This window comes from Telopea speciosissima, chromosome 7, assembly GCF_018873765.1.
Source record: "Telopea speciosissima isolate NSW1024214 ecotype Mountain lineage chromosome 7, Tspe_v1, whole genome shotgun sequence".
Taxonomy (NCBI): Eukaryota; Viridiplantae; Streptophyta; class Magnoliopsida; order Proteales; family Proteaceae; genus Telopea; species Telopea speciosissima.
Window position 1 is genome coordinate 49,186,057 of NC_057922.1, and position 27,726 is coordinate 49,213,782.

The 27,726-nt window shown below is 41.1% G+C and overlaps 1 protein-coding gene across 2 annotated transcripts in view; it reads right to left on the reverse strand.

The window, feature by feature from the left end:
* The window catches only part of LOC122668084 (peroxisome biogenesis protein 6), a 176,232-nt gene that overhangs the window by 68,885 nt on the left and 79,621 nt on the right, over positions 1-27,726 (reverse strand). For both annotated transcript variants that reach the window (XM_043864638.1, XM_043864637.1), the window contains exons 6-8: positions 15,083-15,274; positions 14,428-14,703; positions 14,108-14,179 (exon numbers count right to left, since the gene is read on the reverse strand). In XM_043864638.1, the coding sequence (XP_043720573.1) occupies positions 14,108-14,179; positions 14,428-14,703; positions 15,083-15,274 (540 nt within the window). The remainder of the gene's footprint in view (positions 1-14,107; positions 14,180-14,427; positions 14,704-15,082; positions 15,275-27,726) is intronic.

Below are 27,726 nucleotides of genomic sequence, written 5' to 3' on the forward strand. Positions count from 1 at the left end.
ACCCAAGTCGTCCGGCTGAAATAGTCAATGAAAGTAACAAACCATCTAAACCCAGAGGTAGAGACACAACGGGCAGGGCCCCACACATCAGAATGTATCAAACCAAAAGGATGTAAGCTTCTATTATCAGAAATTGGAAAAATGCTTCTAGTTTGCTTCGCCAAAGTGCAAACATCACAAGAAAAATTATGTTTATTACACCTTTTTACTAAACTAGGAAATAAATCCGACAAAACACCAATCGGAGGATGGCCCAAACGACGATGCCAATTATTCAATTCAAAAAGTGCAGAATCAAAATCATAAGATGCAGGCTCAGATGTCAAAGCTGCCTGGGAACTGTCAAGCACGTATAGACCACCAACCACCTTACCACATGCAATCGTATTGTCCGTTGCCAAATCCTGAAATAAACAATGAGTGGGAAAAAATGTTACTTTGCAGTTTAGATCCTTAGTTATGCTACTAATGGAAATTCGTAGTGAACTTCGGAACATGTAACACAGATGAAAGGCTAAGAGAGGAAGAGCACTGCACAGATCCCTTTCTCGAGATATAAGAAAGAGCCCCATTAGCGACACGAACCTTACTATGACCAGATAGAGGAAAATATGTGGAATAAAAAGAAGAAGAACCGGTCATATAGTCGGTTTCCCCTGAGTCAATTACCCAAGAATCGCGCATGACCGAGGTGCAGTTCCCACCAAATGAAATACCTGCGGAAGAAGGTATATTGGGATTGGTAGGCAGAGAAAGAGCCGAAGCAGCCATGGAAGGAGATACAACTGCCGAAGAAGATGTGTCCAAGCGATTCACCATATCCCGTAAATTTTGCAAATCCGCCATAACTTGGGAAAGATCACGCTGATCCTCAGTAGTTGCCTGATGAGCACGGGTGCTATTGGGCCGATTGGAACCACCCCTCGCACGCCCCCGAGTATCGGCAGGGCGACCATGAAGCTTCCAACATCGATCCTTTGTATACCATTCTTTCCCACGGTGATCGCATTTAATGGGAGGGCGATCACTAGATGGTTGATCAATACTAGCAGAACGGGATGAGCCCCCACGGGAAGATTGCAAACCAGAAATAAGAGCCAAGTGCTCCTAAGTAACAGGATGAACCATGGTTGTACATCAACTGTCCTCAGCCAAAAGAATCGCATAGGCCTGTTCAAGAGTTGGGAGAGGATCCCGATTCAAAATATTAGCCTGAATATGATCAAAACTCAATATTCAGGCCGGCCAAAAAATCAAAGACGCGTAAATCTTGCGGTAGGCTGTAGCGTCAACATCAGTGGTTGCAGTGAAAGTGCCAAAAAAATCCAACTGCTGCCACATTGTACACATGGAATGTAATACTGAGAAAGGGTCAACTCCATTTGTTTGGTAGAATGGATTATTTGATGGAGTTCATAGCATTGGGCAGCATTCCCAACCTAAGAATAAGTATCCTTGGTTGTCTTCCATATCTTTGCAGCCGAATCAAGAAGAACATAACACCCAGCAATATCTTGGTCCATGGAATTAACCAGATACGACATGACCAAGAAATTAAAATTCATCCAGCGATCTTGCGCAGAACCAGCCTCAGTAGGCCTGACCGTAGTACCCCGTGATGTAGCCAGATAGCCCACGGGAACCAATAGCAAACAAACAGGAAAGAGACCACATAAGATAATTGTTACCATTTAACTTGATGGTGTTCACCGGAAATGGAACAAAGTCACGTTGCGACTCACCATCAGAACCAGAGGAAGCAAAGGTGATCTCCGAATTGTCAGGCATAGTGGCTGGTTAAAAAACAAAAGGGGAAATATCACCCCCCTCCCCTCTAAGTTTCCTTATTATCAATCCAATCCCCAAGTTTTGAAAAATGATAGTGCCCTCCCCTATTTTTTAAAGATTCTATCAACCGTACCCTAACCATTCAAAAATGCCATTAAGTGATGACGTGGGCATGTCCAATTTTTCTAAAACCCCAGATTACCCCTAATATAATTTAATTCCAATTTTACCCTCTTCAATCCCAAAACCGTTTTTCATCTTTTTTCCCCCAAAAACCCCCTTTTCATTTCTGCATTTTCTTCTTCTTCTTCCTCGCACGCCCCACACCTGCAACATCAAAAAGATCTCCTGGTCACTGGTCAATCTCCATTGATTCCGATTGGAATCAGTCGGCAAGAGCTCAAACTTTCTAGTGCTTCTTATTCTTCAAGAAGAAGTGAAGGTTCGAAACACAAAAAATTTTTGGCTCTGGTTTGCTTAGTTTTGTTGTTATGGCAAACTTAATCCCTCTGGTTTGCTTAGTAACACAGCCGAAACCCTTCTTTTGCTATCCTTTTTTCCCCACAAATCAAAAGAGAGATGAAAAGGAAATACAGAGCGATTCGGGGCTGTAAATCTTTCCCCAATCTCAATTTGGTGCAGCTGGAGATTATTCACCGCTTCAATATCCTTAGTGCTTGTCAGTAATGGTTAAGGGTTTCAGACTCGTCTCCCCCTTCAAACGCAGACCAACCTGTCCTTAGCGATACCATCAGCGTCGGCATCTAACAGCAAGTCACCGCTGTATGGGGCCGCACTCCACCTTGTGTCACAACTTCCAATCGAAGGCTTGGAGAAAAATCAAAGAGAGATTGAGAGGGTTAATTGGGGCAGAGGAGACAGAAGATGAGTCGGAGAGTTATATGGAGAAAAATCAGGAGAGAGATTGAGAGGGTTAATTAATTGGCAGAGTAGATAGAATATGAGTGAGAGTTATACGGTAAAGGAGAGAAGACCGCAGAAATCAGAGAGATTGAAAGGAAAAGAAAAGGGCTTCAATTTCTGTTCAAATTTTTGAAATTTTTGCTTTTGCTGAACAAATTACTACCCATCACAGCTGCAGATGCAACAACAGATGGGTATTAGCGGGGGAGGAGGTGGTGTTGGCGCCGGTGGCTTTGAACCCGCCACAAGGCTCTCTCGGTTCCGGTCAGCTCCTGCGGCTTGGTTCGACTTTGCGTTTCAAGATGACGAGCTTCTTCCACAGACCCAATGCCTCTCTCAAGCTCCTGTTGCTTATTCTCAATCTGGGCTGGATTTTGATGAATCTATGGCTTTTGTTGCTTATTCTGATGGGAGGGCGGCAGTGGTTATGGACATCGTGCAGGCGGTAGTGGTGAATACAGCCGTGGTGCCGGCAGTGGTGGTGGATACAGCCGTGGTGGTGACCGTGGCTACTGGAAGAAGAAAGAATTGAGGTTAGAGACGAGGGTAATATCATCTTTTCATATGCTGTTTTAACAAAGTTAGTCACTTAGGGTACGGTTGATAGAATCATTAAAAAGTAGGGGAGGGCATTATCATTTTTCAAAACTTGGGGATTGGGTTAATATTAAGGAAACTTAGAGGGGAGGGGGATGATATTTCCCCCAAAAAATTATGAAATAAAGCCCCCAAAAATTCAGAACATGTGGAAGATAAAAAAAACCCTCAGTGGGAGTCAACTCACTACCAAGGGTGGGTAAAAAGGAACAACAAGGAACGGAAAGCCCCTTGTGAGAGAAAAAAAGAAGGGCGAGAGGCCTGCGGACTGGGTAAAGTAGCCGAAGGGTGGTGGAGTGGCTGGCGGAAGCTGGCAGAGGTGGTGGAGGGGCTGGCGGAGCCTTGCAGGGTTGGTGGAAGGTGGTGGAGGGGCCGGGTAGACCTGGCGGAGGTTGCGGTAGGTGGTGGAGGGGCTGCGGTAGGTGGTGGAGGGGCTGTGGTGGTGGCTGCCTTAGGGCAGAATCACGATAGAGAAGAGAGAGAGAAAGAAAAAAGAAAAAAAAAAATTCAATTCCCATATCCCCGGAATATTTTTGGCTCTGATGCCATGTAGAATTCCGTGAATACTGGTTTGCTAATGAGACAGTGGCCATGCCTTTATTTATAATCTTAGGATATTACAAAGATGGAAAACTTGCTTAAAACTCAACTAGCACATTTAACCACGGTATAAAATCTCGCGAAATTTCGGCGATATATCGCCACATTTCGTATATCTCGACATGTCCGAGATACGAAACACATCCGAAACCAAAAAATACAATATCTCGTCGATATATCGTGAGATATCGACGAAATATCGTGGACCTCACGATATATCGCAAGATATTGAAAAAGTGACAAATAGTGTGACACTAGGGGCCATTTTATACCATATTTCGAAGCTCTTGGTCGATATTTCAACCGAGAGCTACTGAATCTCTATTTTTCTCTCTTCTTCCTTATTTTTTGCTCTTCTTCCTCCTTTCCAAGCCTCATCCAAGCATTGTTGAAGCTCCTTGTCACCGGGAAGACGTCGGAGGGTCATCTAAGCTCATCATCCAAGCCTATTTTCATTATTTAAGGTAAATTCTATTTCTCTAAAACTATTTTTTTAAAAATACTTTGTACAAATGTTGTTGGATGTTGATGATATTAATATATGTTAGACATCGGAGGCCGATCTACTGACCTCACGGTGTCAAAATTTTTTCCCATATGTATTTTTTATTTTTTTCTGGTTTTAAAATTCATTTTCCTACAACTAAAATAGGAAATAATTAGGGGTAATATGACTTAGATGGTAATGAATTAAATATATGTTAGACACCAATGGCCGATCTACGGCTTCACAGTGTCGGATTTATTTTTCTGCTCTTAACTAATTATTTTAATTTTCGGAAATTAACAAAAATATATAAAAAATTAAAAAAACAGAAATAAATAAGGAAAAATATGAGTTTTAACTTAAAAAAATAATGAAAAAATATGAAAGTTATTTCTATATGTTTTGAGATGCATTACATGTATATTATGTTTACTAATTTTTGTTTTGTTGTGTTAGGTCAATACTTATATTAACATTATATATAAAAATTGGTTTTAATTATGTGAAAAATATAAGGGTTAGGGGAAAAATATTAAATAACTATACAAGTATTTTAGTAATCGAAAAGTGTCAATTGAAGTGCATCTACATTAAGTTTTTTAATTATTTGTGTTACTTACATTGCAGTAAACAAGTATCATTATGGCGGATCGTGATAGACAACGTGCGAAGGGCTAGCAAAAGGTGGGGGAAAGTAGTCAACAAAGGGGGCGGAGGGAACAAGAGAGACCAGCCAGCCAGCCAGCATAGGGGTGACATTGCATGCTTACATGGTACTCCCATTGATGGGGATAAGAGAAAATCTATATGTAACTATTGTCACATGCAATTTATGGGAGGTGGGTCCAGAGACTTAAACAACATCGATTGGAGGATCTAAAGATGTTGTAGGTTGTCATATGGTCCCCTCGAAGTAGCCAGGAGATTGGTGATAGTTTGAGGGGAAGAAAGAAGAGGAAGGCCGACAAGCAAAGGATAAGAGAACAACTTCAGGATACAAGTGAGGAGTTCGATGGGAGGAGGAAGACGATACAATGATGATGATGATGATGATGATGATGATGATGATGATGATATTGCAGACCGATGACATACAAACAGCAGAGGAGGCTAGGGATTTTAGGCGGACTGTTTCAAGGAGTAGAGTAAGTTTTCAAGATGATCAGCAGAGACAGAGTAGGGGGCAGTGGAGGAGCTGGCAGTTCTGGAGGTCCTAGAACTTTGAATCCTTTTAAAAGATCACAAAGTGTGAGGGCAGCCCCAACACCTCTACCAGTACCAGTACCACCATCAACATCTGATCCTAAATTGCATAAGAAGAAAGGAAGCAGTCAACCCAGAATCAAAGGAGCATGGAAGGGGATGAAGGGATTGGTTAAAGAATCAATAGCTAAGTAGATGTTATACCATACCATCCCAGTAAACACTGCACAAGGCCCCCATTATGATACCATGACAGATACCATTGCAAAGGCTGGCCCAGGATTCAAGGGCCCCACCCCATATGAGGTAATGAATGTTTATCTACCTCAACAAAAGAGTGAGATTGATGAGTACATTAGTGAGATGAGGAATATGTGGGAGACATATGGGGTGACTATAATGGCAGATGGATGGACTGGGCCTACAAGAAAGTCCATCATCAATTTCTTGGTTTATTGTGATGGGAGGACAGTGTTCCTCAAATCTGTGGATGCATCCAAAGAGATAAAGGATGCAAAATATATTTACAGATTGTTAAGGAAGTAGTGGAAAAAGATGTGGGTATTGAGAATGTTGTCCAGATTGTAACGGACAATGGAAGTAACTTCAAGCTGGCCGGTGAGAAGATGATGAACAATAGTAAGTACCGGCTCTTCTGGACTCCTTGTGCAGCCCATTGCATTGACTTAATACTAAAAGATATGGGAAAGTTAAAGTTGGTGAAGACTGTGGTTGAAAGTGCAAGACAAGTCACCAACTTTGTATACAACCACTCCTATGTACTCAATCTATTGAGGGAAAAATGTGGGGGTGACTTGGTTAGGCCTGGCATCACAAGATTTGCCACCAACTACATTGCCCTCAAAAACATTGAGACAAAGAAGGCCTGGCTGAGAAGCATGTTTGCTTCTGAGGAGTGGTTTGAATGGAAGGGTTCCAAGATTGCAAATGGGAGGGAAGCACAAGCAACGATGTCATCCGAGGACTTCTAGACCAAACTAAGCAAAGTGGTGAAAGTTTTGGAGCCGGTAGTTAAAGTTCTACATTTTGCCGACTCCGCTCTGAAGGGCCCAACCATGCCGGTCCTATATGCCTGCAATAGACTTGATGAAAGATAGTGCCTATAGTGTGGCTCCTCGCAGTAGCAAACACTTCTTAGATATCATAAATGCTCATTGGGAGAATCAACTTATGCATCCACCGCATAAGGTCAAGGTGAGTAAATTTGTTTTATGTTTACTAATTCATAGTATTATTATTTATTAATTACCTATGCATTTGACAATACCTCTATTCTATATGTCATATTTCAGCATACTACTTGAACCCTAAGTATCAATATAACAATAGGCTTGGGTTGGAAACTCAATTTATTGATCTTTGTGAAACAAGTAGTGAAGAAGTTGGAGCGGATGGTGCGACTACAAGCAATTTGCAACAATGAGGTGAATTCATTTGGAAACTCAACTTATTGATGCTTTCAAATAAGTAGTGAAGAAGTACTTACTAATTTTCCACGTGGGTGTAGATCAAGGTATTTAGGGATGCATTGGGAAGTTTTGAACCGAGGCTCGCGTCTGGAGAGCACGTGGTGATCTTGGTAATTCTTTTAAGTTTTAAATTACATTTGTATTGAAATTTGAAAGTTGAAAGTTGAAACAACATTGACACATGTCTTTTTGTTGTAAACTTGTAATGCAATTGAATGGTGGGTGTTGTATGGGGAATCGGCTGAAAACTTAAGAAGAATAGCAATTAAAGTCCCGCCCAAACATGTTCGCATCCTGGTTGTGAGAGGCTGGAGTACCTTTGCACTCATCCACTCCAAGAGGCGCAACACATTGGGGTCTCAACGTTTATCCGACATGGTGTATATGCGCTCTACAACTCGAGGCTGAAACCGCAACACATATGCATGGGACATGAGGGACGAGGGGCACCATTGATCAGCGACATCTTTCAAGTTGACTCAGACGATGAGGACCCTATTGTGGATTGGGTGAGGATAGAGGTGAGCCATGTTGGATGAGGAGGGAGGTAGGCCCGACCCCATGATAGCTTCCGAGATTGGTGCGATGTGGAGGAGTATATGGGCGACGAGGGTCGATACATGCGAGGAAGCCTCACCCATACCATTCCAGCCCATTGGTGGCAATGTTCTTGATGATGAAGAAGGGTCTAAGTCCTCGAATGATGATGATGGTGATGATGATGATCTTGGTGGTGGTGATGGTGATCTTGGTGGTGGTAATCTTGGTGGTGGTGATGTTGGTGGTGGTGATCTTTGGTGAAGAATTTGACGGCATGCGAGAGCGTTATGTGGTAGGCCAGGAGGCCCAGGATACGGCACTTGTAGAGCCACTCCGATTCACTGGAGAGACAGTTTGATCATGCCACATAAGATACGGACCACGGAGCACGTGCCCCCGCACCCCCACCCTCAAGAGGCCCCCTACATACATACAACAGGAAGCGTAAGGGTCGACAAACATAGTTGCAACCTGATCACATGGACATTGATAACCTATCTAGCTCTATTGGTGGTTTGAGTATGGGTGATAGGGAGGGAGGACCGACTGGACATTGGCGTTCCCCATCTTTTGACGCACATACCACTCCATTGGCATCGGATTATGGTGCATCACAACCTTACGGTGGATATGGATATGGATCATCATCATATGGGCAGTTTAGTGGGGTAGGGGACTATGACTACCAATCCCAGTCCCAGGGACATACTGGATCATCTTTTGTAGATAACATCTTTGCATACCCTAGCGGACCTAGCTACCAACCTCACCAGCCATACATGCAGCCAATGCCATCGCCTCTTGCGCCGGCGCCAACATCATATCACAGTGGATCATCTTCTTCACGGACTGGATCGATTGGTAACCCTAGTTTATATCCTAGGATAGGTTACCTACAGTATGTTGATGATTCCATTTACGTGACACTTGTGGATGACTACACTCGTTTCTTATCCGATTCTATACCGTGGTCCACATATATCCTTCAAACAGAGAGCAATGGACGTCGACTCCAGCGAGGCATGAGTGGGATTGATCGTGGGAGGCACAACAACTACTATTAGCAGTTTAGCAGTTGTAATTTGTAACTTAAGTTGTGATTTCATTGATCTATGAACTTGTGAGTTGTGACTTGCGAGTTGCGAGTCTTGTGACTTACTAACTTTGACACTTAGTGTATTGCCTTTAAGGCTTTAAGCGAGTTATTGAATATTATGGAGTTTATGAGAATCATGGTACTCATCAATGTGTATTGGCTTTAACTTGATATGTGATGAAGTTAAATACTATTATTAAATATTAACTGCCTAATCTATGTGTATTTAACTATTTATACATTAGGGTCGGCGACCGTATGTCAATCAAGGGTGCAAGCCCAAAACACCAATTTGAATTCACATTTTTACAATTTTATGGTTTAAATGTGTTTATTAAGCTTAAATAAGGTTGTCCATGAAGTTTCAGGCCTAGATATGGCCAAATACCCCCCGAGATAGACCCCCGAAATATTGCAGAAAAAATACAATATTTCGGTCATATTTCGCGATATTTCGGGTATCTTGGATATCTCGGTAGGCCCGAGATACCGAGATATCGCGAAATATTAAACCTTGCATTTAACATGTGCATAATGAACCTAGACACTATAGGTACAAGGACAATATTACCCCTGAACCCATATTACAACAGTTTCTAATGACCAGCAGTTTCAATGAATTAGTAGAATAGTCCTTTAAATCCTCTCCTACATCAGGTATATCGCAGCACAATGAAAGTAGGAACAAAGGGGAAAAAGTAAGAAGAAGAAGTCTCACTCTTCCCTTTGGGCATCTCACCCACGAGGTCTCTCACCTCACTGTATCTCACAATATGGAAGGTGTTTCACCTCACGCTCACGGTTAACAACCAGCTTTCTCATTCATCAAATCGTTGGAGGTTGAATAAGCCCCTTCTTTAATTTATAACATTGCAAGTACAAGTTGATATAGAGGATGATGTTTCACAGATAATTAAAATAGGATAGATGAAGTGGAGGGGTGCGTCCGGAGTGTTGTGTTATCGGCATATTCTTTTAAAAATTAAAGGAAAAATTTATAGGAAGTCATACAACTGGTTATGATGTATGGTGTGGAATGTGGGCAGTTAAGAAGCATCATATAGATAAACTTAGTGTAGCGGAGATGAGGCTGTTGAAATGGATGAATGACAAAACTAGGAAGGATAAAGTAAGGAATGATCATATTAGAGCTGATTTGGGAGTAGTTCCGATATACAATAAGCTACGAGAAAGTCGTTTGAGGTGGCATGGCCATGTTCAAAGAAGGCCTTTGGATGCCCTCAGTATGGAGGAGTGAATTGATTCAGATTGAAGAAACTAAAAGAGTCAGGGGCAGACCTAAAATGACCTTAGGAGAAGTGGTGAGGAAAGACACGCATAGCTTAGGCCTTGTATCAAGTATGACCTTGAATAGAGGTGATTGAAGGGCAAGGATCCATGTAGCAAACCCCATTTAGTTGGGATAAGGCTGAGTTTTTGTTGTTGTTGTTGGAAGTACAAGGAATTACATGTGTAGACTAAAGAGGCCTGCTCAAATCGTGATTAGACTATTTTCCCTTCTGACTTAGTAACCCAATAAAATAAAACACTTCAGTTCTAGTTACAATTAAATAGGAAACTAAATATTTGCTTAACTAAATAAACTAAAACCGAAATCTACTTAATCTCCGTGCCAAGCTGTCCATGGGCTCCTATAATACCTCTCAAAGCCTTCTATGCAATATTTTAAAATATTGCATAGAAGGCTTAAAATCTAGGATTAAGCAGTCAATTCTCTTCCATATCCTCCTTCACACGAGGTAACCATGGGGCCCACAATCTGAGGAATATCTTCTCTTAGACAGCTGGCCGATAGCTATGGCCGATAACTAATGTTTCTCCCAAAATATGCTGACATAATGGGGGGGATGAACCTGGACAAGTTATGGTTGGTTGCTCTCAACCAAATCTCCAACAAATAAGGAAGATCATAGCTTTCCCTGGCTCCTATGATATCTGTTAAAATCCCCCTACAAATCAGCAACTTCAATGACCAATAACTTCACCAAATATGCTGCTCGATCTCATGTTGTAGGGGCAGAACTGGCTGACTGGATATGGGCTTGCATAGACCCAGAATATGGGCCAGATATTGGCCTGCTATACAGCCCATTCGATGTGCCACTACTACATCAATGAGTGTGTCAAATTTCATATTCAAATTCAATCAAATGCCCTCCTATGTATGTCCATCCATCCATCCTCATGTATATCCATACACGCAACACGCCTACAGTAATCCAACCACCAGTATGCACTCTCCCAGAGTCTTGGATTTTAAAGCTCTATTTTGGCAAACTCCTTTTGGGATGAAACTTGACATGTGAGCAGGGGACCTACAGATAAAATTGTCAACAAAATCTGGAGCACATCTGATTTGCCACATGGAAGATTTTTAAGGATGTTTAGGAAAACCTCCTAAACAGACTGTACGAAAACTGTCCATAAGTCCATAACAGTTTAATATTTATTTCTGGTTGCATGTACAAGTAATGTTTATGCACTGAAGCTACAAAATTCAGAACTAAAAAAAAAGGGATATAGGTTTGACAGAGGATACAGCTATAAACAAAGATTGAGAAGGAAAAAAACAGCATTTACAGAAGCATTACAAATGACATTAGAGTAATAAACTTAAAGGAAACTTTTTTTTTTGTGGTGAATATAATGTATTACCGAACCCCAGGAGGGGGCAGGGAAAAAAGGGGGGAAGGGAATATACAAAGAGGAAAGGGGGAGAGCGAGAGAGGGGGGGAGCCGAGAGCCAACCTACGCAGAGGTGGGGGCCTGCAAAATAGAAAGATCAAGACCCCAGGATACAACAATATTCCTGTTCTTTGGGGTATCAATAATGGATCTATGAGGGATAAAACTGATCTTGGATGAGACATCGAAAGAGATGGCTTTCCAAATCATATCAAAAGATCTAGAGTTGGAAGTCCATCTCCTAAGATTCCTTTCCATCCAAATTTGGTAGATAGCAGAGCCAAAAACAAGCTTTCAGACAGTGTCACATATAGTGTCTCCGGTAAAGGTCATATCCAACCAGAGCCATTCCCTATCAAAGGCGAGGGGTCTCCTGCTACACGTTCAAATGGATGTGAGGGCTTTTTTCCAGATGGTGGAGGTAAATGGGCAAGCAAAGAAGAGATGGGCTAAGTCCTCGGAGCCATTCCAACAAAAGATGTAGGAGGGGGAGACAGGGATGTGACGGTGGAGGAGGAATGCTTGGGTAAGGAGGCAAAGGCTAAGGGATATCCAAACAGTGAAGCTATGGCGAGGTATATGGCCTTTGAACCAGACTACCTTGTGCCAAGGGACAGGGGGACCAAGGTTCCTAAAAAAATTCCAAGCCAAGCCGGAGCTAAAGAGGCTGTTGGAGGAGGGAAGCCAAATAACCTTATCCGCATGAGCCGGGACGGAGGGGAAGAGGGGGGGGAGGGACGGCCAGATCTGAGAAAAGGATGGTGGGGAGAGAGGAGGGAGGGGGCCAAGAGCCTTGAGTAATAATGACTGAAAGAGGGGCAGATTTAGGAATGCCAGAGGGGTAGATCGACCTCGGCCCAAAAACGTTGAAAAGGACTCCGAGAGGGTGCCAAGGATCAAGCCAAAGGGAGGTAGAGGATCCGTTGACAATGGAGGTGGAGATGGCTCTAAGGGCGAGGGGGTGAAGGAGGAGAATCTCGCGCCAAATCCAAGACGAGTCAGAGGGGATGGGGACAATCCAGAAGGAGTCCTTTTTAGAAGATGGGAGTGAACCCAGTTAACCCAGATGGAGTCATGCTTGGAGGAAATTTTCCAAATGAGCTTAAGGATACCCGCGGTATTGGAGTCACGGATAAGGCGAATGCCCAAGCCTCCTTCAGCTTTATGAAGGCAAATGGATTTCCAACTGATTGGCTGGAGAAATTTAGAAGTTTCTTTTCCTTTCTAGGGGAAGGCACAAAGAAGGTGTTCCATAGCCTTGATGGTGGCTTTAGGGATACCATAGATACCACACCAGTAAATGTAAGAAGCTTGGAGGACAGATCTAGAGCACTCAAGTCTACCAGCATAGGATAGAAGTTTGCCTTTCCAGAGCTGGAGACGCTTACGGATGTTGTCGAGCATGGGAATGCAATGATGACTGGAAAGCCCAACAAGGATAAGAGGAAGGTCGAGGTATTTGACAGGGAGGGCTCCAATAGAGAAGCCAGTCAGACTCGGGGATACCAAAGAGAAAGATTTTGGATTTGAAGAGATTTATTCGGAGACCAGAGAGAGTCTTGAAGAGATGGAGCGAAGACATTATGGCAGAGATGGAGGAGTGAGAGGCCTTTGAGAAAATCATCAGATCGTCAGCGAAGGCAAGATGGGTGAGGTTGAGGAGTTTGCATTTGGGGATGGGGGAGATGAGGTGAAGGTCCGTTTTGGTTTGGAGACTCCTAGAGAGGACTTCCAAAGCCAAAGAGAAGAGAAAGGGGGAGAGAGGACATCCTTGACGAATGCCGACTTTGGAATTGAAGAAACCGGCGGGGGAGCCATTGACAAGAACCGAGAAGGAAGGAGAGGAGATACAGGCGTAAGTCCAGTGGACGAAAGCAGGGAGAAAGCCCATTTGGGAAAGAATTGTCACACCTAACATAGCAGGAGTTTGGCAAGTATGGAAGCATAATTCTTTTAAATGTGCCAACAAGTTCTTGTAACTCAAGATAAAAAACAAAAAATAAAAAAAAATCGATTTCAAGTGTACAAATAATCCTTATGAAATTAAAAATTTTGAAAAGAATAAAATCTATTGAATTGAACTATAGAAAATCATTCAAAAGGCTTAAGCTAATAGAACCAGCCTTTTCAAATTGACAAAGATATATAAACTCTCCAAGACTTTAAGAACATAAATATTTGAAAAGCTGGAATACAAGGGGAAAAACCAGCAAATGGTGAACGCTTCAGGGGGCAACAGATTTTATAAGCACCCAATCTGAAGGAGACCCTATCCAATGTTTTTAAAAGCGGACTAGACATGAAATCATTCGGGCTGAGCGGTTGGCAATACAATATCATTGCATAGCCTTTCCATAAAAAAAAAATATCATTGCACAGCCCAAAGGTCTGACCAGGAACAAAGAATTGGTAGTCAAGAGCATTGACCATTGGGCATTTTCAGTTGATGGTCCAAACAGTTGGACCCTGATCTGTCACCCAGTACAATGGTCCACTAAAACACTCCCTTGATCTATCCAATGCTCAGAATTGCCACATTATCCTTCCACGCAGTTCAAACAGGTGTCACCCACCAGAGTTAGGCAGGTGGATGAAAGAAATGCATTTGTAACTCTAGTCACACAATTATGGAGAAACTAATAGATCATGTAATTATGGAGAAACTAGTAGCCATACCTGAACCGTGTCCAGGATTGATTTCTTCACATCCTCAAGTCCACCAACATCTTCCCATTTTACATTAGGCACCTATCACAAATATTTTAGTGTCAAACATCCCCTATACAGGCTGCGGAAAAAATTTCTGCAGAAAATGAATTCAATGTCCACTCATAGAACTTAAAGTCCAACAGAGAGCATTAAAAAGATCCTTTAGAGCAAATTTACCCAAAATGCACCCCAGAATATCATTTGGTGAATTTTAATACTGTCACCAATAACAATAGCACATCAGGAAGTAAAACTGATTCTACACTAAATTTAACAACTTATATCACCTTTGGAGTACCCAATGCTGATGCATTCCTTTTCTTCGATCGTTCCAGAGCTTTAGTCAAGTCTTCTTTCCCCAGATCCTGAGTTGCATGTTCCCGAATCAGCTTAAACTGGGCGGAAATATTACCAGAATTGTCTCTGGGCTCAGCATTATCAATTATACCATTGAGTCTAGAAATTAGATTTGCACCAGCATCAGCAATTAAAGCACGAATATCCCTTGGCATGAAACCAGATGTCTGTCCAGCAATGTCCTTAATAAGGTCCTTTTTATCAGTCTGCAACGAACAATTGTATGACATGTCAAAGTCAATGGCAACTGGAGCCTAGAACTTTACTTGAAGAGATCTGGGCTCTCAACATTTCACGCAGTCTACTCCCAACAAGGAATTTATTATGACGCAAACTAACTTGGTAACATTATTAAGCACTCAACCAAAAAGGGGCATGAATGGTATGGAAAAGGTCTATAAAATGGTTCATCATAATCTTGCATCCAAAGAAATATCTGGTGTATCAATTTCCAAGGTCAGAACTCAGAACTACTTAAGAGTGTCATGTACATCAGAATTCATTCTGATTTATATTTGAAAGTAGTAAAGCTTAAATTTCATTAGTAGATTACAAAAACAGAAAGGGTAGGTTCTGTTTACATACATGAGGAAGGCGTTCCAAAAGACTTCGCATAGATTCGGAGAGCATTTCAACCCTCTGCTCCTCATTCAGAGGGCCCATGCTTACTTCATGGCTGAAGCAACGTCTAATACCTGGTGGTAAACCGTCACAACTATCAGCACCAACAATAAGCAGCACTTTGTGGCCAGTTGTCATTTGAGAATGCTCCACATGCTGATTCAGGAAGATGTCAGAGTAAGCACATTATCATCTCTAATAATCCTACAGCACAGAAGTTTTACTCGGGACTTTTCATAAAATACTTTTCACTTAGTTATCTTTTGAATTGAAAAAAAAAATCCAGGAGAAATAAGAAATGGACTAAGATCTAAAAGAATGTGCTAAAAAATTCTGTTGTATTATTCATAACCAGGGCATTTTTGCCAAGACTGTAGAAGTTTATTTCTAGCAACTTGCATGATGCATATCATCTAGAGACTGTTGCCAAGAAACAAGCAGGAATCAAATTCATGAGCCACTAAACTGGAAACTTGAGACAGATTTAAGTCATTTACTTTCCATGCAACCTATCAATCACTACCACAAACCCCTTGACATTTTTTTATTAGAAAGCTAAGCTACCAACTTAAGAAGCCAAGTTCTTATCTGTTAGACGCAATTTAAGCATAATAGGACAAAGTTAAGGGTTGATACAAGTCTGTGATAGCAATCTTCTTTTTTTTTTTTCTTTTTTTTTTTGGGGGGGGGGGGGAGGATTTTAGTGTTTAGTTGTTTTAATATACTTTTAGTTTGTTTTAGAGAGTTCTTTCTTAGGGTTTCCTGACTAATGCTAGACAACTGCTCAATCAATTAAGCAGCTGACAACCCTATAAGAAGTTCCCACTGATGAATTATGATGGGGAAACGAGACACCAATTAACCTTCTCTACTAATATGAAAAATAAAATGAACATGAAAAAGTGTTGTAATATGGGTATAAGGGTAGTCTTGTCCTTAAGGGCATTCCTTTACTTGTACTCATTCTATCCTATTATAAATAAGGAATGGCTTCTGTCACATTGACATAAGTCGTTATTCCCTACATTCCATCATGGTATCAAAGCGAGGATCCACCTTGGGATCCAAAACCTAGTACCATAGTGACACCGCTATCTCCTTAGCGCCTCTCTCTCTCTCTCTCTCTCTCTCTCTCTCTCTCTCGCCTCTTTTTTCCCATTATGCCACCTTACCACCACAGCTCTCAGTGGTGGCCTTGCCTCTGTTTGTGCTCTCTGGCCTTGAGGTATATGGCCTGAGAGAACTTGTTATCGTGGTGTTTGTTCATTGAGAAGATTCATCGCAGCACCTTTAACATCAGAGGCTTTTAGGACTTTGTCCAGTTTCTGCCCTTGTTGTAGCATGTGTTAGAGATATCTTCTTTCTCAGTTTGTTGTTAATCTTGGATCAGAAGAGATGTCGGACGTTACTACTGCATCAACTGGAATTAATGGAGTGAATCGTGGAACACATGGTGACTTTCCTCCGTTCCCTATTAGCTCTATCAAGTTGGATGGGAGCAATTATTTGATGTGGTCTTGATCATATTTCTTGTCTATCGATTTCCGTGGGTATTCCAGGTATCTTATAGGTGAATCTGAGAAACCTACCACTGCTGGTCCATCTCAGAAAAAATGGAGTTTCGATAACTCCCCGGTTATGTCATTTCTGATCAATCCCATGCAACCTAATATTGCACGGGGTTACCTTTTGTTGTATACTGCTGCAAAATCTGGAAGGCTGCTAAAGATATGTATTCTCAGGTTGGGAATGATGCTCAAGTCTCTGAGTTGCAAAAGAAAACTCATGAAACCAAACAGAAAGGGATGACGTTGTTCCAATATTATTCTGAGTTACGTGGTCTGTGGTAGGAGTTGGATTTTTATGAGGACTTTCAAACTACTTGTTCCACAGATGCCACGAACTTTAAGAAGCTTTAAGACAAGCTCCGGTGTATGATTTCTTGGCTGGTCTTAATGTTGAGTATGATCAGATCAGTACACATTTACTTAGCCGTGATCCCTTTTCCTCTCTAGAGCAATCTTATTTTCTGGTCCACTTAGAAGATAGTCGTCGTACCACGATGTTGCAACCCGTCCCCCAAGAGCAATCAGCCCTATACTCTGGGTCTGGTTCCCAGTCTCCAGGTGGTTTTACACACTCAAGTGATTGTTCCTCTTCTGAAACCTGTCAAGTGTGATTATTGTGGTAAAAAGCGCCATACGAAGGAACATTGCTGGAAACCTCATGGAAGTCCAACTACTTCATGTGGACGTGGTCACGGTCGATCCAACCAGGTTCATGCACACCACACTGAGGCATCTGATGTTGCACTCATGGGTGCCGCTTTATCAAAGCATGAATTGCTGATTCTCAGGCATCTAATGACAAAGTTAGAGCCTTCATCTTCCATTTCATTGACTACTGCCTCAGTCCCAGTCACATCAGATTCCAACTTTTCTCATTCAAGTATTTCTTTTGGTGGTTACTGTGCCTCAGTTGCATCCATTCTTTGGATAATCAACTCAGGTGCCACTGACCATATGACTGGGCCTCCAAGTCAATTTTTTAAGTATTCTCCATGTTTAGGTAAAGACAGGGTCCATGTCGCAGATGGTTCCCTCTCCATTGTATCTGGAAAGGGCTCTATTCAGTGTTCCCCATGGTTATCCTTATCCTCTGTGTTACATGTTCCCAATTTCTCTACTAATCTTCTCTCCATTAGTAGTCTTACTAAGGATTTGAACTGTGAAGTCACGAATATTTCCTTCCCATTGAGTCTTTCAGGACTTGGCGATGGGGAAAACGATTGAAAATGATAGAGTGCATGGTTGTTTATACCTAGAAGATGGTCTTCCTTCAGCATTAGCAATCACCTCTCAGGCACATCAAACGGATTCTACTCAATTCGCATTATCTGAGTTACATCAGTGGCATCGCCATTTGGGACACCCACCACTTGGAACTTTAGCTTAAGTTTTTCCTAGTTTATCTCAGCAGTATAATCTGAATAATTTTCTCTGTGATGCTTGTGTCTTTGCCAAGCAAACTCGTAGATTTATCCCAGCTCAGATAATAAAAGAACTGCTCCATTTATTTTGATACATTCTGATGTGTGGGGCCCTACCCACTGTGTCTCTGTTTCTGGTAATTGCTGGTTTGTCACCTTTATTGACTTTCATACACAGACTAGCTGGGTATATTTGCTGCACCATAAAAGTGAAGATTTCACTGTTTCAGATGTCTCACCGCATGGTTCAGACCCAATTTGATGCCAAAATTAAGATCCTTTGAAGTGACAATGAGAAAGAATACATGGAAGGACCCTTCCAATCATATCTTGCAGATCAGGGTATCCTACACCAAACGAGTTGTGTTGATACCCCTGCTAAAAATGGTGTGGCGGAACACAAGAATCGTCACCTATTAGAAGCAGCTCGTACCCTCACATTTGAGATGAATGTCTCTGCTCTGTATTGTAGTGAGGCCATCCTTATTGCTGCCTACCTCATCAACCAGATGCCTTCGTGGGTTTTAGATTTTCGTTCTCCCCTTGATGTGCTTCAAGGATCTTCTTCCTTCATAGCCCCTCCAAAAATCTTTGGTTGTGTTTGACTGTTTGCTTTGCCAAGAATCATCGTCTTCATCCCAGGGGTCTCAAGTGCATTTTTATTAGTTACTCCGCTACCCAAAAGGATATGCGTGTTACCATCCTCCCTCTCATCATGTGTAGGTAACCATGGACGTGGTTTTTCATGAGTCTGAGGCCTATTATTCACTGTCGGCACCTCTTCAGGGAGAGAGTGCTATACCTGGGGAAGATGTGTCGGTGGTCTTAGCTTTTGACAGTTCAGTGTTTTTGGAGGATCTTCCAGTTCAGGGGGAGACAAAACAAGTGCTAGACCACTATAGGTTTATGACTTTATGTTCGTTCTCGGAGACAACAAGTAGATACCACCACTGTGCCTACTCTACCCAGCCAACTGCCATCCTCTGATCCAGGATCCACTCCGTCTGGTAATTTTTTTCATCCTAGTGATATTAATCCTTCTCTTGATTTACCTATTGCAGTCTAAAAAGGAGAGAGGACTTGTACTCAACACCCTATTTTTCATTTTTCATACAATTCTCTCTCTCCTTCCTACCGTGTTTTTGTGTCTTCCTGGTCTTCTATTCCCATTCCTCTGAATTGGCAAGAGGCTATAATAGATTCACGATGGAAACATGCTACGATTGAAGAGATGAAGGCACTTGGGATAAATGACTCATGGGAATTGGAATCTCTTCCTTTAAACAAGAAACTTGTGGGTTGTAAATGGGTTTTCACACTTAAACAGAAAATGGATGGAACGGTGGATAGATATAAAGCCAAGCTTGTTTCCAAAGGATACACATAGACCTATAGGATTGATTACCAAGAGACCTTTGCTCCAGTTCCGAAAATGAATACTGTTCGGGTTATCCTTTCGTGTAGAGTTAACTTGGGATGGGAAATGCAACAACTTGATGTCAAGAACGACTTCCTTCATGGCAAACTTGAGGACGAGGTATATATGGAGATTCCCCCTAGTTTTTCCAATAAGGAAACTCAAAGGGAAGTTTGCAAACTGAAATGAGCACGATATGGGCTGAAGCAATCAACCCGAGCGAGCTATAAACAGATTAATGTTGATCACACATTGTTCACCAAGTGGTCAGGTGATCATATTACAATTCTTATAGAATATGTTGATGACATTGTTGTCACTGGAAGTGATTCAGCTGAAATATCTCAACTAAAAGCCTATATGGAAATGAGTTTGAGATTAAGAATCTGGGAAAGCTACGATACTTCCTTGGCATTGAAGTTGCTCGTTCAACACAAGACATTTTCCTCTCTCAAAGGAAGTATAACTTTAATCTCTCATCTGAGACTGAGATGCTAGGATGCAAACCTATAGATAGACCTATCGAGGCTAATGCTCAGCCCAAGAGCAAGGATGGTAAACGGATTGTTAGAGGTAGATATCAGAGGTTGGTTGGGAGATTGATTAATCTCTCGCATACTCGGCCAGACATAGCCTATGTTGCGAGCCTGCGAGTCTGGTTAGTCAGTACATGCATGATCCCTATTCCACACACTTAGAAGCTGTGTTTCATATCTTGTGGCACTTAAAGTCTGCTCCAAGAAAATGTGTACTTTTCTCTCCTTATGATCACATGCGTATTGAGGATTTTACTGATGCGGATTGGGCAGGTAGACCTTGAAGATAGGAGGTCCACAACTGATTATTGTACCTTCGTTGGTGGCAATCTAGTCACTTGGTGAAGCAAGAAACAAGTTGTGGTTGCTCAGTCTAGTGCAAAAGCAGAGTTCCGTGCTATGGCCATGGTAGTTGTGAATTATTGTGGCTTCCAAGTCTTCTACAGGACCTCAATGTTCCCATCCAGCTACCAATGATGCTATACTGCGACTAAAAATCAGCCATTAGCATTGCTCATAATTAGGGATGTAAACGGATCGGATACGGATCGGAGCCGGATATTCCCTGGTCGAATACGGATACCTCTAAACGGATTCGGATGCGGATCAGATTCGGATTTTCGACCATCCGTTTACATCTCTGCCTTGTGTAACCCGGACCTTCCTCCCCCTAGCGGATACAATTCACTCTCAATCCATATCTCTTAGATCATGATTCTCTTTTCATCATATTCTAGAACCTGTTGAATCTTCAAAAACCCTCAAAATCATTATTTACTTAATTTTTTATTATTAAAGTATTCGGATATTTTTTACGGATTTTAATCGGAGTATTCGGATTATTTTCCAGATATCTCTAAACGAATACAAATGTCCCTAAACGGATACGGATGCGGATTCGGATTTCGGTTATCCATTTACATCCCTAGTCATAATCAGGTTTAGCATGATAGAAGTGGAAATTGATTGTCACTTCATCAAGGAGAAGTTGGATCAAGGTGTTATTTGTGTTCCCTTAGTTAAGTTTGGCGACCAGTTAGCCAATGTTTTCACTAAGGGTCTTAGTAGTAAGGTATTTCATCCTATTGTGTGCAAGTTAGGCATGTGTGATATCTATGCACCAACTTGAGGGGGAGTGTTGTAATATGTGTATAAGGGTAGTCTTGTCCTTGAGGGCATTCCTATACTTGTACTCATTCTATTCTATTATAAATAAAGCATGGTTGTTGTCACATTGACATAAGCCATTATTCCATAAATTCCATTAAAACAAATAAAAAGATTATGTCCACACCCCACATTATCACCAATTTTTTCGTATTGTATACTAGGGCATTTTCACCTTTTCACGTGTATTAGGGCTTCCATTTATGAATGTATAAATAGGAGGCATGTGGATCTATTCCGGCCTAATCACGACTCTCCCTTTCTCTCAATCTCTTGCAATCTCTCTTCTCTCTTTTCTTAAAGGTTTGAGAGTCTCTCTGTCTCGTTCTTTCATCATAGCCAACCCTCCTTATTAGCCCATAAAAAGAGGGGCTGAAGCACTAATGCAAGCCCAACAACCAAACCATAGAACTGTCTTGGGAGTCCAGGATCTGCAAAGTAAAACTCCAGGGACAACAGAATAGGAGTATGGAAGTAACCATAGTTGTCAAAGCGTCACCTAGGTGCTGCTTATGCGTCCAGGATGAAAATCTGGGTCAAAGCAAGCTGTCACCTTATTGTCCAAGGCGCTTTGGTGTCGGCAGCACATACTCACCCTTGCAACTCAATTCCCCCCACCCCCGATAAGGAGGAAACAACATTAGAAACACTGCTGCTGCGTAATAAGTAGAAGAAGATGAAGATGGAAGGAGTGGGCGGAGGAAGAATAAGAAAATTGAAGAAGCAGTAGCAGAGGCAGCCACAACAATTGTCTACCGATGAAGAGAAGTTACAGGCTTACAGCGGCTACCGCCACAATATCAATGCTACCATAAAAGGAAAAAAAGAGAGAGGAGGGAGCATACCTGTTTGAGTTCCAGAGCCGCTGCCACTCCCTTCAATGTTCTCGCAGCCTCATCGAGAACAAACAGCCACAGAGTTGCGATTCTTTCAACGTTGTGCACAGAGCAGTTTCTAGGAGAACGAGTAGTTTTTGCTCCGCTATTCCCCGCTTCTAGAATTCATCAACATGGAGAATGCCCTCAACTCCCCCTTCTTTAATAAGAAATTTATTTACCTTATTTTATATATTAATTCCCTCAACCCACCTCCTTCTTTAATTACTATTCGAGCCAGAATCCATCAAGAATGCCCTCAACCCCCTTTCTTTAATAAGATATTTGTTTATCTTATTTTAACATAATATTCTATTTTATTATAACCAAAAGAAACAGGAGTAACAAATTAATGTATAATTAAGGATTCCAAAGTCTTTCTGAACATTTTAAGATTGACCAAGGCGACCAAGGAGCCTGAACGCCTAGGTGACGCCTTGATAACTACGATCTTACGAGAATACATAAATAAATTCTAAAAGAGAAGCCTAGGCAAGCACCATGTCGCAAAGCACTTAGCTGGCCCTCGAATGCCTGGGATCGCCCATCGCTTTGACAACTATGGAAATAACAATAACAATAATATGAAAGTTAAGGACAGATAAGATAATGAACCTCTAGAACAGTAGGACAGCATTATATGCAGGTAAATAAATTGAAAACAAAAAAATAGAAGGATAACCAACAAGGGCAGCACATGGGAATGTTAGGAGATCCATCAGCTCCCAAACCATAAGTATGATTCACACCAAACTCACATATCTCTAGGGAAATGATGGCTGAGATTGGGTTGTTATGGTTGAACTTTGAAGACAGGGAAGAGGTAATGGATTAGCTAATATGGAAGGATAAATTAGGGACTAAAAGCAGAATATAAGAGGCATCAATCAGAAACTAACACATAAAATTTGAAGTTAAGACTAAGCAATATTCTAACAGATATGAGATTTAAAAATGGACAACAACCAACTGGAAAACAGGAATACCTCTTACGTGAATAATTGGACAGAAGAACTGGCCTCATTATAAAAAGAATGAAACTGAAATCAAAGAAATAGAGGAATAAGAGAGGGAGAAGTCCACCTAGGAAGCCTTGAGATTCCAGCAAGTTAACCACTGAATGTAGTTCGAAATTTCAACTGAAATGTCAAAATTTCGACAGCATAGATCGATTTCGACACTTGTCAAAATGAAATGGCATGCGAATCGAGGGGTCTTCAATGTTTCAGTTTTTTCACCAAAATGGACCCTCTTTTGGGTGCCATTTAGGTGCCTTATTTTGGTGTCTTCTCGGCCATTTAGGTGCATTATTTCGGTTTCGACCAGGGTCAAAATTCCAGTCAATACCGAAATCTTGAACCTTACTACTAAATCCACGGCAGCTAAAGAAAAACTTGAATACTTTATTACATAAAATTGGGAGGGGGACTTGAGGCCTTTACATAGATGGCTGGACAGACTCAATAAAACTCCTAATTTATTTTGGAAATTGAATGTACAAAGGAAAAAAAATTAAAAAATACATACCCTAGAAGAAAACTGAACTACTTAGCAATTGGACAAGATTACAAAAGTTGATCATTCAAACTTTCATTTGTACAATTCCGTAAATCAAGCATAAAAGTTAAGCCAAAATTAGGAATTGTCTTCCCTGACAATACATGCATGCAGTGGTGAAAGTCCTCAAGAAGTTAAAGGAGGGAACGATACCGAATCAAAACTTTTCCAATCCGATACAAAGGATCGGTCCTCACGCAATAATAGAGTATTCAAAACAAACGATACAATACGGGTTTAGGGTCACCTCTTGATTGCCGCAAGCAAAGCACCTCTAATGGTTCACAACACTTGAACACCGAACCCGCAAAGGTAAGAATCGATCTCCACCAAACGCTTTGATGGAGAAGAAAGCAGCGGAATCCATCCTCTAACAATGGCATCACCAACGCTTGGAGACATAGAGAGAAGAAGAAGAGAGAGAGAGTGAAAGTTTTTCTGAGAAACTCTCTCAAAAATTTATGAACTAATGAATTGTACAACTTATCTCTTCTTTAAGGCTATATTTATAGTCAAACCCTGATTCCTTTCCTTATTAGGATTAGTAGAAAACATTATGTGTAGGTCCCTCCACTTTACAACATCTCACAATGAACCTCAGGGCATGAAATTAAATTACTGTCACTACCTATGTCCATTGAACAACTAGTATAAAGCATCCAATCACTGATTGGACAACAAAACAACACGATTAAACATTTATAAAATATTAATAAATACTCATAATTTACAAATTCTATTGTAAACACTTTACAAATAAAACACCAAGTCGGATTTCCGTCCAGACTTCCAATCAAGTTCAGGATTCTCTCACAAGATATTCTCCCAACATGGGAAGTGGATTCCTTATTAAGTGTCACTTTTGTCCACAGCCAAACGCAGTGGACCCAGCATAGTGACGTATAGCGAGTTGTATGTAGACATCAACGTTATGTTCACTAACAACACAATGCCAATCTGCAACAATAAAGACCTCTCAGGTCAGGGACTTAGGGGACCACACAACTATCACAAGAACCCATGTGCACTAAACATCCGACAGTAGACCATGTCGGGTTCTCAAATGATCGCGTCTGATACATACACTAAAGTGTACCCACATCTGTGTCTGGAATCTCCATTCCCAAGAACACACAATGCAACAACCATGTAAACAGAGAGCCCAATTCCATCCCGAGTTGCGAACACTCTAAGGTCCATAGTACTAAATCTTGTCTCGAAAAGACATTTTGGGCAGACCAAAATCTCCGAGATATCGAAATTTCGAAATTTCACCGAAACATTGTATTTTTTCTATGGGTTTTGCTTAACCATTTTGGGGTGCAAAATGCCGAAATGAGTGAAATACCGAAACAAAATGAACGAAATTTCAACGAAACGATGCATTTTTTAGACCGCAATTTCCGAAACGAGATGACCGAAATTTCCGAAATATTGCATTTTTTCATTTCAACCTATCATCTCGTCTCAGACCCACTGAAATTTCGGCAAAATTTCAATGAGATTTTGAACTATGCTGAGGTCATACCTCATGACACACAATCACTACTATAAAAGTAAATGTGAATTAATTAAAATAAACCATTTATTTGGATTTTTTGGGGTGAATAAAGAATTCAATACCAAAGAGAAGAGGACTACATTTATTTGGATTTGATGGACACTATATCCAACAATTAAAGGAGCGTAATGGGTTGTAAGCGAAGTTAAGGCCATTAGAAAAAACAAAAAAAAAAAGGATAGATGGTAGGTAACATGCATCCAGTCAATCTGGAATTCGTTGTTCGTGAAGGAGTTGAGCAAAAAGTGGTCAAATTTTACTCAATTTACAGAATCCCAAGGAAGTTTTTCAAACTGAACTATAACTCCTATGTCGCATACCAAATTTTCAGAAAATCTAAAAGAAAGTAATAAAACATTCAGGTAAAATATTTGTAGTCATAGTTGGTATAGTGCCAAGGCAAGCCATGATGGTGGCCACCCACCTTGACACATGATCATATGCTACATTAGTGGTGTCTATTAGTCGGGCCCAGTCGGTTTCGATCACGCCTAATCAGTCCCCACCAATTTAAGGCCCCGAATCGTTTAGGTCATTGGGCCTCGTAAGCTAGGGCATGGACACACTTCTATTGGCTAGACCCGGCACCAGACCATTTACTAACCTGTCGGTCTGGTGTTGAGCTTTATTGGGGGCTAGCATTGACACCCCTATGTTACATACTTACATCCCAGGCCATATTTTTAGGTTTTTGACATCTTAAAAGTATACGTATAATGTAGTGTTACAAAAGTCAAAATATAGATGGGGGGGGGGGGAGTAAAAGGAAATTATATAAAAATATAAGAGTAGAAACAAGAAATAATTAAAATCTGTAGTATTTGGAAGGCAAGAATATTAGGTTTTGGATCTGGGCACCTAAACACATGGACCTCAAGGGGCTCCCAGTGACCTTCACCTAGGCAGCACCTTGATAACTAAGACAACTATGATCTTACTTGTCATGGCACCAAGGCAGTGGAGCAGCGCCATGAAGCAGAGGTCAGCTCTATGTTCCAGGCATATTTGCTATATCCCATATGCATTACCTTCATCTTCTAGATCTGGATGCTTGATTCATAAGGCAACTGGTTGCTTGAGCATAAAAGCTTTCTTGTTGCATAGGAAAGGCTGACTTACTGACATTCAATCCAAGGCCTAGTAGATTTCAGAATCCTACCCACAACAGAATTGGATGACTTGTAACCAGCAGGTTAAATACCACATATAACCCCCAATCTAAAGGTCATTACCTCCAAATTCAGACCAGTTGTAAGTAACTATCAGTTCTTCAATCCCTCAAAGTAGGATGAAAATTCAATGGATAGTTTCCAAGTTATTTACAAGGAATGAAAATAGAAAGTAAATTCCAGAATTAGAAACAACTGTTTATCTCCAAAACCACATGGCTGATTGACAAAAGAACATGAACAAATTCAACACTCCATGAACTGAACATCATAATTAAAAATTAACTCGTTCCAATTGTTATATGCTCCAAATCAGCACAAAAATAGCAACTTATAATCAAACTTGGTAACTAGCAGGATAAACTAATCCTCCCATATTGTAGTCGATGTAAGGGACATATATGATGGAACAATACTTCAAAAACGCTAAATGATCCGATGGCTGGATGAATTAATAACAGTAGCTTCACTACCACAGATCAGAAAGTAGAAACTGTAGGCTGGTTTCAGTCGGTACAGATGTTACAGCAGCATATGGGATTACATCCGCAGGCTTCAATAAACCAACACAATAATAATCAACTTGGAACAAAGATGCTAATACCTCAGTCTCAGAACCAGAAAAGAGATTGGAGAAGAAGAAAAGGAGTGATAAGACCTGGGTTTGTCACCCAAGGCCTCAACCAGTATCTCACCAGTCTCTCCAGCTTCTCACCAGATCACCTACACAGCATCTGTGTCTCAGAGGTTGCAGCAGAAACAGAGTTCTGTTTTCTCAAATAAAATTATGGCCTTCTCCAGCCTCTTCTCTTAATTAATTAATAAAGCAACTAATACAAGAATAGAAACTTTAAGAAAAGAAACTATTTTGTGGCTTAACAGCAACATACTTAAAGCCTTAAAGGAAAGGTAAAACACCTAACTTCCTACGCAAGACTCAAGTTAAGAGGTTCTTAATGGGCCTAACATAAAACATAACAAGACTTTAACTACTGAGCCTGATGGGCCTTTGAAGGCTGGAGCTTGATCGGCCCTTTGCTGCTTGTCCTCAAGGCTAAAGCTGGGCTGGAAAGCTGGGCTTATGGGGCTTAAAATCTAGCTGTCTTGATGGTGTTTTAAGGGCTGGCTGCTGAACAATGCTGCTGGTCCTTCTCTTCCACCTCATCTACGTCACTGACACCTTGAAATTTTGGATATAATGCATTCCATTAACTTATAAAAGCTTAATTAAGGTTTGTGAGGATTGTAAGATGATTTATGGTATCTGATGTCAAATAAATGCATAGATCTTTATAAATTCATGCTTCTCAAACATAGAAATATACATTAAAATGTAT